Source organism: Terrapene carolina, unplaced genomic scaffold (assembly GCF_002925995.2).
Source record: "Terrapene carolina triunguis isolate 2854851 unplaced genomic scaffold, T_m_triunguis-2.0 Scaffold210, whole genome shotgun sequence".
In the NCBI taxonomy this organism is placed as follows: domain Eukaryota; kingdom Metazoa; phylum Chordata; order Testudines; family Emydidae; genus Terrapene; species Terrapene triunguis.
In genome coordinates this window covers 44,304,578-44,317,392 of record NW_020664561.1, presented here as the reverse complement: position 1 = coordinate 44,317,392, position 12,815 = coordinate 44,304,578, and the positions used below count along the sequence as shown (strand labels likewise).

Here is a 12,815-nt window from a genome sequence, read left to right as displayed (position 1 = left end):
GGGGCGGCAGCTTGTAGGAGGCGGCATTCCGCCCAATCCTAGGGGGGGGGGGGCGCTTTTTTTTTTTTTTTTTTTTTTTTGGTGGTGGTGTTCCGCTCCGGCCGCCCTATAGGGGGCAGTGGCGTGGAGGAGGGGAGTGCCCTGCAGCAAACCCGGCAGGGCAGCCCGCGTCCTTCCCTCCCAGCCGACTGGAGCAGCGCAGAGCCCTCCCGGCAGGTGGCGGGGCCACGGGGCCGCCCCCCTTATCTCTCTCTCCCCCCCGCTCCCTCCCCCTCCCCCTGCTAGCCAGGGCACATCTGCAGCGCAGGGAGTCCCCCTGCACCCTGGCTCCGGCCGCGCTGCTGGTTTTTTTTTTTTTTGCTTAGGGCGGCCAAAAAGCCAGAGCCGGCCCTGACCACAGGGTGGCCCTGGAAAAAACTTAGTTAGAGATCCCTTGGGTCTGTTGGCTACAGAGGCTTGGAGCTATAAACTAAGAAACTGCTCCTTTTGGTCTTGATTCTGAGTTTGGAGAATTAGGACTTTGTACATTCTTTGTAAATAAACAAGATTGCATCAAAGAAAATACCAGACTCCATCAATTTCTACTTCCAAATGGAACATCCCCAGGCCCTGAACTTTGACTAGCTTCTCAGGTCAAAAAGGGCAACAATGTAATCCTGGAAGAAAGCTAAACCTATTGAGCAGGGATCTACCTCTTAGTGTGGACCACAATGCAGGATTGAAGTCAGTGAGAATTCTGCCTGAGTAAAAACTGCATGATTTTTACCAATTCCCAATACTATTTAATGAATAATGATTTGCTCTAGAATACAGAACTAAATTTATGCAAATATGCACAAACATAGTAGAATGAACTATGCCTACATAGATGCATTTTTCAAAGGAGAGTCTTAATTTTATTGCACAGTAATTTCTTTGTGCTTGTAAAGCATCTGAGTAGGATTCCACAAGGGCTGTGAGGAGTCCAGGGTAGTGAATCTGAATGCACAATTGGGGCCCAAGTTATATCTAAAATACTGTAAATTATAAATTCAAGTTGCTCTAGATTTTAAGTAGACCTAAAAGCTGAAGCTACTGAGTCAGCTAAAGCATATTTATTTAATTCTAATTACTCATAGACTTTAAGGTCAGAAGGGACCATTATGGTCATCTAGTCTGACCTCCCGCATGATGCAGGCCACAAAAGCTGACCCACCCAATTTCCCTTATCTCAGCTGTTGAAGTCTCCAGATCGTGATTTAAAGACTTCAAGTCGCAGAGAATCCTCCAGCTTGCGACCCCAGCCCTATGCTGCGGAGGAAGGCAAAAAACCTCCAGGGCCTCTGCCAATCTACCCTGGAGGAAAATTCCTTTCCGACCCCAAATATGGCGATCAGTAGAACCCCGAGCATACAGGCAAGATTCTCCAGCCGGACCCACATTTTACCAGCGATGGCACGTTATTGCCTAATTGACTAAAATCACGTTATCCCATCAAACCATTCCCTCCATAAACTTATCTAGCCCAATCTTGAAGCCAGAGAGGTCTTTCGCCCCCACCGTTTCCCTCGGAAGGCTGTTCCAGAATTTCACCCCTCTGACGGGTACATTTAACAGTTGTACTTTTGTTTTTAGAAATGATTGAACCAAGGTTAAAAAGTGGAACTCTATCAGAAGCTAAAATCTCCAAGGGAAGAGAAACGCTTCGACTGAGATCCAAAGGTCCTGCCATTGTGGAGAAAGTGGTATGTTTATTCTGGGGTAATAATTAGAGCATTTGAAACTTTTAGCATCTGTTAAATTTATGCAAAACATCAGATTTATCCTTCAGCAAAGTTTATGTGGCAAAATGGGATTTTCTTGAAAAATTCCAGCACAGCAAAATCTCAGTTTGTTAAATGTCACTAAAAGTTTGTTTAAAGCTACATTCAGTATTGATGTAAGAAATAAAAATAGTGGGTAATGGAACAAGGTGGCTCATTAGGAAATGTGTAATATTTATAGAAATAAATTTAAAGCCAGGTTACTTGTGGCATACATATCAATGCTGTGAACTCTCATGATTTTATTACAGGTCTCACAATATTTATTTCCCCTTCTCCCCCACCGCCCTTTTAAAGCCCCAGTTCTTGGAGCCATACGATTATGTGAGAATTTCAACTTGCATTTTAACAAACAGTTTCTAAACCTGGTGGCTCTGGAGAAAATCTAGAAAATATGAACCCCAACAGCTCAAAGTCCATAAGGCAAATAAAAAGTTTCCAAAATGTATTACTTAATAAACATTATTTTTTAAGATAATTGTGATTTTTTTTTTTAAGAGTCTGACTCATGATTTTAGAATGCTTGGAGTCTCCAATACAGATACTTATGTATACTGTGCACTTGAATACACTTGAAATCATTCAGAGATTAGATTGTTCTGTGTTTGTACAGCACCTACCACAACGAATAGGTCCATGAATAGGACTCCTCGGTGCTACAGGTGGTGGTAATAATAATAATAAGTTTCAGTAATAAATTTATCAGCATCCTTTATCTGGAGTTTATAGGAATATGAAATTATCTTTGACCAAGGAAACATCTTTCTGCATTAACCTTCTTCGCTTTCAGTTATTATAGCTTATTACTGATAACTCAAAACGTGAAAGATGGCTGCATCTTTTGGCATTTGTCAGGGAAGTGAAAGGCGTGTCGCATCTGTTTTCCTGCCATATAATAAGCTAGCAATGGCACATCTTAGCCAAAAAGTTAGGTAAGTGTCACAGGGCTGTCCCTTTAAGGCCTGGTCCACACTACCCCCCAACTTCGGACTAAGATACGCAAATTCAGCTACGTTAATAACGTAGCTGAATTCGAAGTACCTTAGTCCGAACTTACCGCGGGTCCAGACGTGGCAGGAAGGCTCCCCCGTCGATGCCGCGTACTCCTCTCGGCGAGCTGGAGTACCGGCGTCGACGGCGAGCACTTCCGGGATCGATCCGGGATCGATTTATCGCGTCTAAACCAGACGCGATAAATCGATCCCAGAACATCGATTGCCTGCTGCTGGACCCTCCGGTAAGTGTAGACGTACCCTAAGAGGAGTCAGATGCCCTGCCTACCTGCAACAGGCTCTGCTGAAGGGAAGGAGCCAGCCCAGCTTTGCCTGGGGCTAGCTAACTGCCTAAGTAGCTGACTCCCCTTAAAGGGCCAGCTCTGTGACAGTGAATGACATGCTTCTCACTTCATTGATGTGCATGCCCAAAATGCTGGATCCCCCTGTCAGGTGGAAGGAACTAAAATGTATATCTTCTGTTCTACTTGTGCAGTGTCATTGGGAAGTCAGATGTTTCCCACTAACTGTATTGTACTACTATTTCACCCTAGACTTTTTTGGCGTGGGGTGGGGGTGGAGGATAAATCTTAACCAAAACCCACAACATTAAGATAGAAGATTTGCTTGCAATTTATTTATAATAAAATGGGAATAAATCAGATCCTAAATGCAAAATCTGGATTAATTTGGGTGTCTTGTAATTTTTGAAATTTGTAACCAAGATGTAGCATTTTATGTTTAGGATTTAAACTCTTAAGTGTTTTGTTTCAATAAAGCCCTCTGAAATTGAAGAAAAAGCAATAAAAAAAGTAGATGACCTTCTTGAAACATACATGGGAATAAGAGATATTGAACTAGGTGAGTATTTAATTAACGTATTTAGCACTGCTATTCGATTAAATTATATTCCTCTGCTTTGTTGTTGTAATTAATCCTTATCTAATCCTCCCTCTTCTATGCAATATGTATATGTAGTTGTGTGCATTATTGGATAGTGTGCATTGTTGCTCTGGTTTACATCCTTCAGTGGTCAAACATAAGTGTCAAGGGCCAGTGGTAAAAACGAGGCAGCAAAAACAGAGTTTTATCTTTGTTACACTATTACACAGCTCTAAGCACCTAAGATTCCTTAGCAGTGGAAAGATTATCAGCTGCCACAAATCTCTTCAATCAATATGTAATTTCGTTTTCATACACTGACTATAAATGTGATAAGTTGCCCATGGAAATGAAATATGAGAAAAGGATTCATTCAGAGAATGCCAGTAACTGTTCAACTAGGAATTTCACTCATTACTTATCCCAGATTAGCCGAAAATACAAATCACCACAAGTGTGATAGTTATTCAACAGGCAAATGATTAAAAGCTTTATCATTGACCCCTGCCCGCATTCTGTTCTGTTCTCCAGGGGCTTTTGATGTCAGATAATATTGCTATTCAATCTCCATTAAACTGACATCTTCCATAGTGTGATTGTGTTTAGAATGCAATGCTCCTAATTTTAATTCAGAGGTTTAAAAAAGAAATGATAAAGTAGCATCCATTATAAAAAAATAATGGAGTAAAATAAGATCAAGCCATAATATTTGTCCAGTTAAGGATCTTGTACAGCGTAAAGTTTCAGGAATGACTAAGTGCACAGAAATACCTAAATAGGTACAATGCTTTAAACTCAGTGGCAATGCAATTTGGCTGGTAGGTGTTAGGGGAACATTTTCAAAGACACAAAGGGCCATTAGACTCCCAATGGCAATTATGCATGTAGCTCATTTGTGCCTTTGAAAATCTGTCCCGTATACCATTTTACTAGAGTTCCACCCGGGTCTGTGCAGAATGTGTCCCAGAGTTTGGAAACGCATTGCCCTTAACAATTTTAAGGGCACAATGGAAACTGAGCCAATAGACTCTGCTTCTTATTTAAAAACGAATAAGCCAGTGAAGGCCTCCACAAATGATTCTAACACTGGTGTGTGGTGTCTGGTAAGTGAACAGAAACTGCTCTTTGATTGGTGGAGCAAGAGAGACTTCTCCCTGAATAATGACAATGAAGGCCACTTACAGGATCGCTCCTCTAAAGCTGAGGTCTGGGACACATGGGGCTACCTGGGACTCTTTCTTCTATCCTGGTGATGGTTGGATCATGGAAGACTGCTCCTGCTACCAAAGAGGACAGAAGAGGATGGGAAGCATATGTCAATAGAACCCAATCCCAGAAGAGCTCTTCTGCTACTGATGGAAAGTTCATGACAAAAATGACTTCCTTTCCAACTTTCGATCTTTTCTTCAGTGCTTACGGGAAATCACCCTGTCCTTCAGAGTTGCGTATCTATTAGTATGTCTCAGGATGCTGTACTTGGTCCCTTCTTCTTCTCCTCCTTTAATACCCTCTCCAGCACTTCAGGCAACCTCATCTGTCCTCTCTGCCTCTATTCAAGATTATTCCTAAATCTACTTTTCAATCCTTTACCTCCACCCCCCTCTCCAGTCTCATATCTCTAAACATCTCTGACAAGTCTGTTGGGATGTCTCACCACTATCTCAACTCTGCCCAAAACGTCCATCCAGTTCTTCCTATCCTTCCACCACCTCTCTTCTTCATCGCAATTGACAGTTCTACTCTTCTTACTTTCTCCGAGGCTTGCAACCCTGTGGTCCTAGAATTATAGAAATGTTGGGCTGGAAGGAACCTCAAGAAGTCATCTAGTCCATCCCAGCCATGCTGAGGCAGAATTAAGTACAACCTAGGCTGTTCCTGATAAGTATTTTTCTAACCTGTTCTTAAAAACCTCCAATGGGATTTCACAACTTCCCTAGGTAACCTGTATCAGTGCTTAACTATCCTTATTGATAGAAAGTTTTTCCTATATCTAACCTATATCTTCCTTGATGCAAACTAAACTGATTACTTCTTGTCCTACCTTCAGTGGACATGGAGAACAATTGATCTTTATAACAACCTTTTACGTATTTGAAGACTGTTATCATGTTCTCCCTCAGCCTTCTCTTCTCTAGACTGAACGTCCCCATTTCTCTCAACATGTCCTCATAGGACGTGTTTTCTAAATCTCATATAATTTTTGTTGCTGTCCCCTGGACTCTCTACAGTTTGGTCAGATCTTTTTTAATATGTGGGGCCCAAAACTGGACACAGTACTCCAGCTGAGGCTTCAGCAGTGCCGAGCAGAGTGTAACAATTACCTCCTATGTGTTACATATGCTACTCCTGTTAATACATTGCAGGGTGACATTTGCCTTTTTTACAACGGGTATCACGCTGTTGACTCATTTCGTTTGTGATCCACTATAACCCAAGATTTTTTTTTCTGCAGTATTATTGCCTTGCCAATTATTCCCCATTTTGTTATTTGTGCATATGACTTTTCCCCTCGTAAGTGTAGTACTTTGTGCTTCTATCTCCTCACATAATAGTACCTCATTAACATCTTATCAGCAAAATCTCTACCCTCTTCAGTATCCCTGCTGCTAAAACCCTTCTCTGTACCTGGTCATCTCTCTCCTTGACTTTTGTATCTTTCTTTGTAGCCTCCCTGATTCTCACCTGCCCTCCCACCAATCTATCCAACATGACTGCGAAAGCCCTTTTCCTTTCCAACTGCTCTGAGTAGCATCACTCTCCTTTATTGACTTCGCTTGCTTCCTGTTTCTCCCCCCATTAAACTGTCTTTTCCCAGGAACCTTTGTTGTCCTCTTGTGTTCTTGTGTTTTTTGTCTTGTACATTCTATGCTGTATTTATTTGGAGTAGGGGATGTCTTTTCTGAGTACTGCAAACCCAGTGTATGTTTATGATGCAATATGACTGTTAGTTAATTATGAGGGAGAATAACAGGCATTTTGTGGGAAAGAAAAGAGCAAGCGTATCTAAAAACAGAATCTATGTGGTTTCTGTGCCTCTCTTTGGTAAGTTGTGGCCCAGTTAAAATTGGCACCTGATTAAAATGAAACAATAAAGAAACGGGTTTCTAGGGATTCTTTTAAATATTTTGGATGGTGGTGTTAGACATGTAGCCAAAACCAAGGGATTCTAACCACCTGCAAAAGGCAGGGATGCACTTGAAATATATTGTCTGGAATGTCTCATTGGTGTTAGAAAAGGGAATTATTTCTCTCTCTCTTTTTTTTTTTTAATTAAAGGCACAGGCCAGAACCACATATTGCTTGGATATTTTTGATGTGGGCAAATCACAGTGCATTATTCCCTGCTAAATAAAACTAGTTTATTCTGTCCAGACTCTTAAAGTGCTTTTATTAAGCTGGACTTAGGCTGGTTTACAGGGTAGGACTTAGGTGGCAATAAAGCCTCCAAACAGTTAAGTGTGCAGTAAGTGCTAGCCTGGTGCTGTCTAGGAGTGAAAGTACATAAAAGGTTAAATGAGAATGGCAGGCAGATCGGAAGACTCATAGCGCATCAGAAGTATTATATGGTGTCAAAAGTGAAACTCAAAGGAAACTTCACCTCAGATATTAAGTGTGAATGGGACTATATAAAAAAATAGGGAAAAGTGGGTAAAACATCAGAGTAGCTATGTGTCTATATATTCTAGCAGAGGTCACTATAGTTGACTTTTCAATAGACTTCCATACTAACAGCCCGTTTTCAATCACTTATTATAACTTATTGAAACTCATGGTTTGGGCTGATATTTCCCAGGCTTGGCTTTTCCCTCAAGGTGAATTGTTTAGCAAAGTTTGAGGAAAAATGTCTCAGCCTTTTGAGTGTGAGGAGAATGGAGAATAAGTACACTTTCCTTCTTAGAATAAAATCCTTCCAACCTTGTACTGTGCAGCTATTCTAAGAAGCAGTTGGGGTAAAAAGAGGAAACTGACACTGTCTGTGAACCAATAAGATTTACTTAAATAATTGACATGGAAATAGCTCTCCCTGACAAGTGCCTTTTTAATGTTTTGACAAACACTGGCTTGATTTGCTGTTGTAATTATCCATGCAAAATTGCACTCTGTAAACATCAGTACATGGAGTTTTCTCACTAGGCCATAAAGGACCTATCTAAAGGAAACTATATACTGTGAGTGCACACATGGCTAAATTAGTCTCACAGTGAAAATGTAATGAAAGTACTCAGTGTTTGAGGAGCCCTTGTTTTATTTACTGCTAAGGTGTGCAGGGAATGAGGCCGGACTCAGCCTCACACATGCAAGAACCTTAGTGGGACTTGAGAAAATCAAGAAGGATTTGGTCCCACATCTTGCACTACCATTTAACATAATATAGCAAGGTAATTCAGCTCTACTGACACTAGAGGTCAGCCCCAAGCTATTGTGAAAGTAACACACCTACTACTAAAGTTATGATAATTCCTCTCAGAAATTTCAGATTTCATAATATCAAATGTATCTGAGCAGAAGAAGTTGCTTTAATGAGAATAGTACATGTAATGTACCACAGGGGTCACTGAAAGTATGATTACCATTAAGGAAGCACTTTTATTACAAGCCCCTGTTCTGAAAAATCTCACTGACTAGGCTGAAATTTCTCATGGGTGTTTCAGCTCTATGGTCATTTTTAAAAAAAAGTTTAGTTAAACCTCTAATTAGATATTTTTGAGATGCTATTTCAGGTGTTTGAATAACTCATTTGTTTTAATTGCACTTAGCAGCAATGTTTTAGTTTATTCCCTCCTCCCCATGGAACCGTGCAGTTTAAACAGGGTTAATAACCCCTGGGAGTCAGGGGGGAATCTCAACTAGCGCTGTGAAAATCTCAGCAATTTCAGTTCGCCAGGACTTATGCAAGATTCCTTGGCTTTGATTTCCAGATTCTGTGTTTGAGTTTCATGTTTGAATGAATGCACATTCAAACTCAAAGTAAAATTTAGTCAAAACTACTGATTCAATGATTTTCACCCAGAGTGACCCAAGTTTACTCATAACTTGTCACATCTTCACATAAGTCAGCTCTGGTTTGCCAAAAGTTCATAAACATCAGTGAACGTGGAAGGAGTTTTATATTAAGAAAACTTGAAACCAGGAGAAGCTCACATGGTTTTGATCAGACAGATTTACAGGCTCCAGTTCTGATTCAAGGTTAGAGATCCTCTGCTAGTGGTTTTATGCTTCTGTTACCTTGGTCAGGCACTGTTGCATAAGTTGTTTTACATCCCTCTAAGTGGAAAGTTTGTAGGGGTTTTCAAATCCTTCCAAATGTGACAATAGCATTTTCTCTGTGGTGCTTGGGAAAACAGTGACTTGAGTATTGGATGGATCACAAAGTTTCAGTTAATATCAGCTGGCAATTTCAGAAAAAGACATGAGCCAGTAAAAGCAGAAGTGTTTTTGAATTGATTTGATTCTAGGCTGTAATATTCTCCATTGTTGTGAATATGCCGTGAGGCGGTGGCATCTACACAAATATCTCAGTGAGCAAGCTGCATTCAAAGGCCAAGTCCTTGGCTGTGCTGAGACTGCTTTGCATAGCTTTGCAAGCACCCAGCATCCCTAAAATTATCTCAGCCATCCACTGAGGGATTCTCCCTGACTAAGGGGTCCTTGGCTGCATAGAGCTGCTCTTGTGGCTCCTGTGCTGACACCCCTTCATCATCCTTGCAGCTGGTGCAGGCAGCATGGCCAAGGCATCCCTGGGCCTTGCCAATCTCCAACTGCTGTAACAGGTCCCTGAGGATATCGGTAGCAGGCATAAAGTTAGAGCAGCCTTCTCTAATTGATCCTGGGTTTTAGACCAGTGCCCAGATGGTCCAGGATTGGGAGGGTGTCCCTCCCTCCTGAACTCTACCGATTACTCCTTGGCAGAAGCTGAGGATTGGGTCCAAAATAATTACCATAAATGTATCCATTTCCAATCTGAAATCTGTAACTCAATCACAATTTCTCATACTCTGCTGTTTTGTGGAAGTAAATGCTGGCCCACATACACATACAGGGTTAATGCTGCTCTATTAGCAGAGCTTCAGCAGTCTGCTCGGTGCCCTAGCAACCTTGTGTACTAGATGTGCTAGTTGTCTTAGATTACAATACAGTGGCTTTAAAGGGATGCATCATTCTATCCTTCTTCCAAGGCTTTACAAATACACTAGGGCCTAATGCACATTTTTCTATAGTTTTGTTCTCATATCTGCCTTAATAGCACTGTAGCTGTTTCAGTACAGCAGATCTTCCTAACTGATCTTGCCACAGCGTAATTCCAAAGGCTGTTTGTCTTCCTTTACTCTAAAATGATGTTAGAGACCTGCTTTTCAAAATTTCTAATGACAAATCAGATATTTTTTTCCCCACTGGATCTTCATTTGCACCTGAAATCTCTCCATGTTTAATATCTTTTTACTATTCCCTTTTGTAAATTGATTAAGTTTATCCTATACATTCTTGAGGGTTTTTTTCCAAGCACTTTTGAAAGTCTTTATTCTGCTTTGTGTGGCAGAAGCCCCCTGGTATCTTCTCTTTGGCTTGCAATTTTCTTATAATCAATTTTTGTGTATTTGTCTCTCAAATGAGAATATTTCAGATAATGTAGAGAGCTCTTTCTTTTCATCTGTAGAGCTCAAAGCACTTTACAAACAAGGTAAGTATCATTATCCCCATTTTATGTATGGGGAAACTGAGGCACGGAGAGGTGACATGACTTATCCAAGGTCACCCAGAAGGCTGTTGGCCCAATAGGGAAAGAACTCAGGTTTCTTGAGCCCTAGTCTAAGACCCTATCCACTGGGCCACCCTACATCTCTGTCTCCTTCTGTATCCATTGCTTGGCCAACCTGGAGTGCTCTGCCCTCTGTTTTCTGCTTTTTACATAGCAGAGAGATTTACTTTTTCCTGTCCAGGGTTTGAATTTTTTCATTTCTTGTCATATTTACAATGTTCCTTTTCAAATGCTGGGCAAGCTGAGTATGCTCCTGATTGGAGTCTGATTCACCCTGACTTCTGCAAGTGTTTGGAAACCAGTCTGTCTTCAGTTGCATACCTTTTGTGTACAGGTTGTACGCTGCTCTCCAGGCTCAGGTCCTGTCAGGGCCGGCTCCAGGCACCAGCTTAACAAGCAGGTGCTTGGGGCCGCCAAGGGAGAGGGGCGGCACCTGCAGCAATTCGGGGCGGCAGGTCCCTCACTCCCTCTAGGAGCGAAAGACCTGCCGCTGAACTGCCGCCGCTGATCGCGGCTTTTTTTTTTTGCTTGGGGCAGCAGAAATGCTGGAGCCGGCCCTGGGTCCTGTGAATTCTCCACTTCCACAGATCGTCCAGTGTCCAAAAGGGTGGCCATTTTAAGCTCTGGCTTGCTAAGAGCTGTTCTATGAAGCCCTGTTGATTAAATATGTTGCACATTTGCATCTTGATCTCACAATTAAAATAACTGAATTTATGATAAGTAGTTGGTGTCACAATCTGGCATAAAAATTCTGACATCCTGGAATAGACATTGTGTTATGAAGTGTTGTGCCACATCTTATCTGGTTCTTTAGCTCCAGACCTGGATTTACTTTCACAAGACACTACAGTTAGTAGTAAGGATACTGAGTCTGTGCTGAGCAAGGAGAAATGAACCAGAACTAAACAGAACAAGATCAGGAAGAATTTGTCCATAGGAACCCAACCATGCTTTTCCACATAGCAGAGCACTAGTGATTAAGGGGGAGATTTAGGAGCATGAATCCTGTTGACTCTCTTTTGGGACTTGTGCTCCTAAATCTTGTTAGATGCATTTTAAAATCTCCGCTAAGCAGACCTTTCTCAGTGTTTAAAATATATTATTTTGAAATGTTACAATGAGCATGTAATTTAACTGTAATTTTCTTTATAATCTTTCTATATGTGTGTTTGTCGGCTGGTCATTTTTGTTTTTGTTTTTGTTTTTAAGCTGCAACAATGGTAGAAGCAGGAAGAGACAAGAACAATCCAGATGAATTTGCTGTTGCACTTGATGAAGCTCTTGGAGACTTCGCATTTCCAGATGAGTTTGTTTTTGATGTATGGGGAGCCATAGGTGATGCTAAACAAGGACGATTTTAATGAGAAATGTACAATTTATTAATCGCTGTTTGAAGATACAATTGCTTTTAAACAATTATGGGATCAGAATTTCAATTTATTAATATGAACGATGGGCTGATGCTGTATATATTTGAAATATTCCCCTTTAAAACCTTTTGCAAAGTAGTCTTTTCTGGGTACGTGTTTTGAAAACCCTTGTATAGCATCCAGATATGCTGAAAACTACACATTTTAAAAACAAATATTTAATCTACTTTTATAAATTAAATAAATGGAACAGTTCCACGGTATCTGTTTAGTATTCCATTGATCCAGTATTTTTTTTTCTCACGTGCAGTATATTAAAAGTATTTTGCAGTTCTCTGAAGAGATATTAGACATATATAATAAAGAGCTAGGGGTATTTTATCTTTTTTAAAGAAAAGCTTTATAAAACTTGAGAATATGAAAAAGTACTCAGATGTGCTATAACTCAATAATCCTCTGTTCCCTCATGTACACTTTGCTATATATCTAACTCCTTCTTACTGTTGTGTATGAAGGAGTGCTCTTCCTTACAGAAAGTTGGGAAGAGGCTACTCTTTGTATAGGGGTGAGGTTCAGAAAAATCTTCCCCTCAACAACCCCCAAGGCTTCATTTGAGACCTGACACCCTTTGGATGGAAATGATTTATATAAAATAGGTATATCACCATATATTATCTCATAGAATTGGAAGGGACCCTGAAAGGCCCCCTGCCTTCACTAGCAGGACCAAGTACTGATTTTTGTCCCAAATCCCTAAGTGGCCCCTCAAGGATTGAACTCACAACCCTAGGTTTAGCAGACCAATGCTCAAACCACTGAGCAATTCCTCCCCTCGTCTGTAATATAAGATGCCTAACTACTACTGTGGTGAGTCTATTAGAAATGTATATGACAGATTATATATCAGTCTCTGTCTGCCATGTTGCTACATTAAAGTCTTCTGGACAACAAAAGAACACACAAAAGCCAGCTGCACCTATTTATTCACACACATACGTAATGGCAGGGATCT

At 40.9% G+C, this 12,815-nt stretch overlaps 1 protein-coding gene across 1 annotated transcript in view; it reads left to right on the top strand.

The window, feature by feature from the left end:
- Nucleotides 1–12,553, top strand: part of LOC112104456 (PDZ domain-containing protein GIPC2-like) — a 63,628-nt gene extending 51,075 nt beyond the window's left edge. The window contains exons 3-5 of the mRNA XM_026655641.1: nt 1,615–1,724; nt 3,574–3,655; nt 11,643–12,553. Coding sequence (XP_026511426.1) covers nt 1,615–1,724; nt 3,574–3,655; nt 11,643–11,794 — 344 coding nt within the window. The 3' untranslated portion in view covers nt 11,795–12,553. The remainder of the gene's footprint in view (nt 1–1,614; nt 1,725–3,573; nt 3,656–11,642) is intronic.
- The last annotated feature ends 262 nt before the right edge of the window (nt 12,554–12,815 follow it).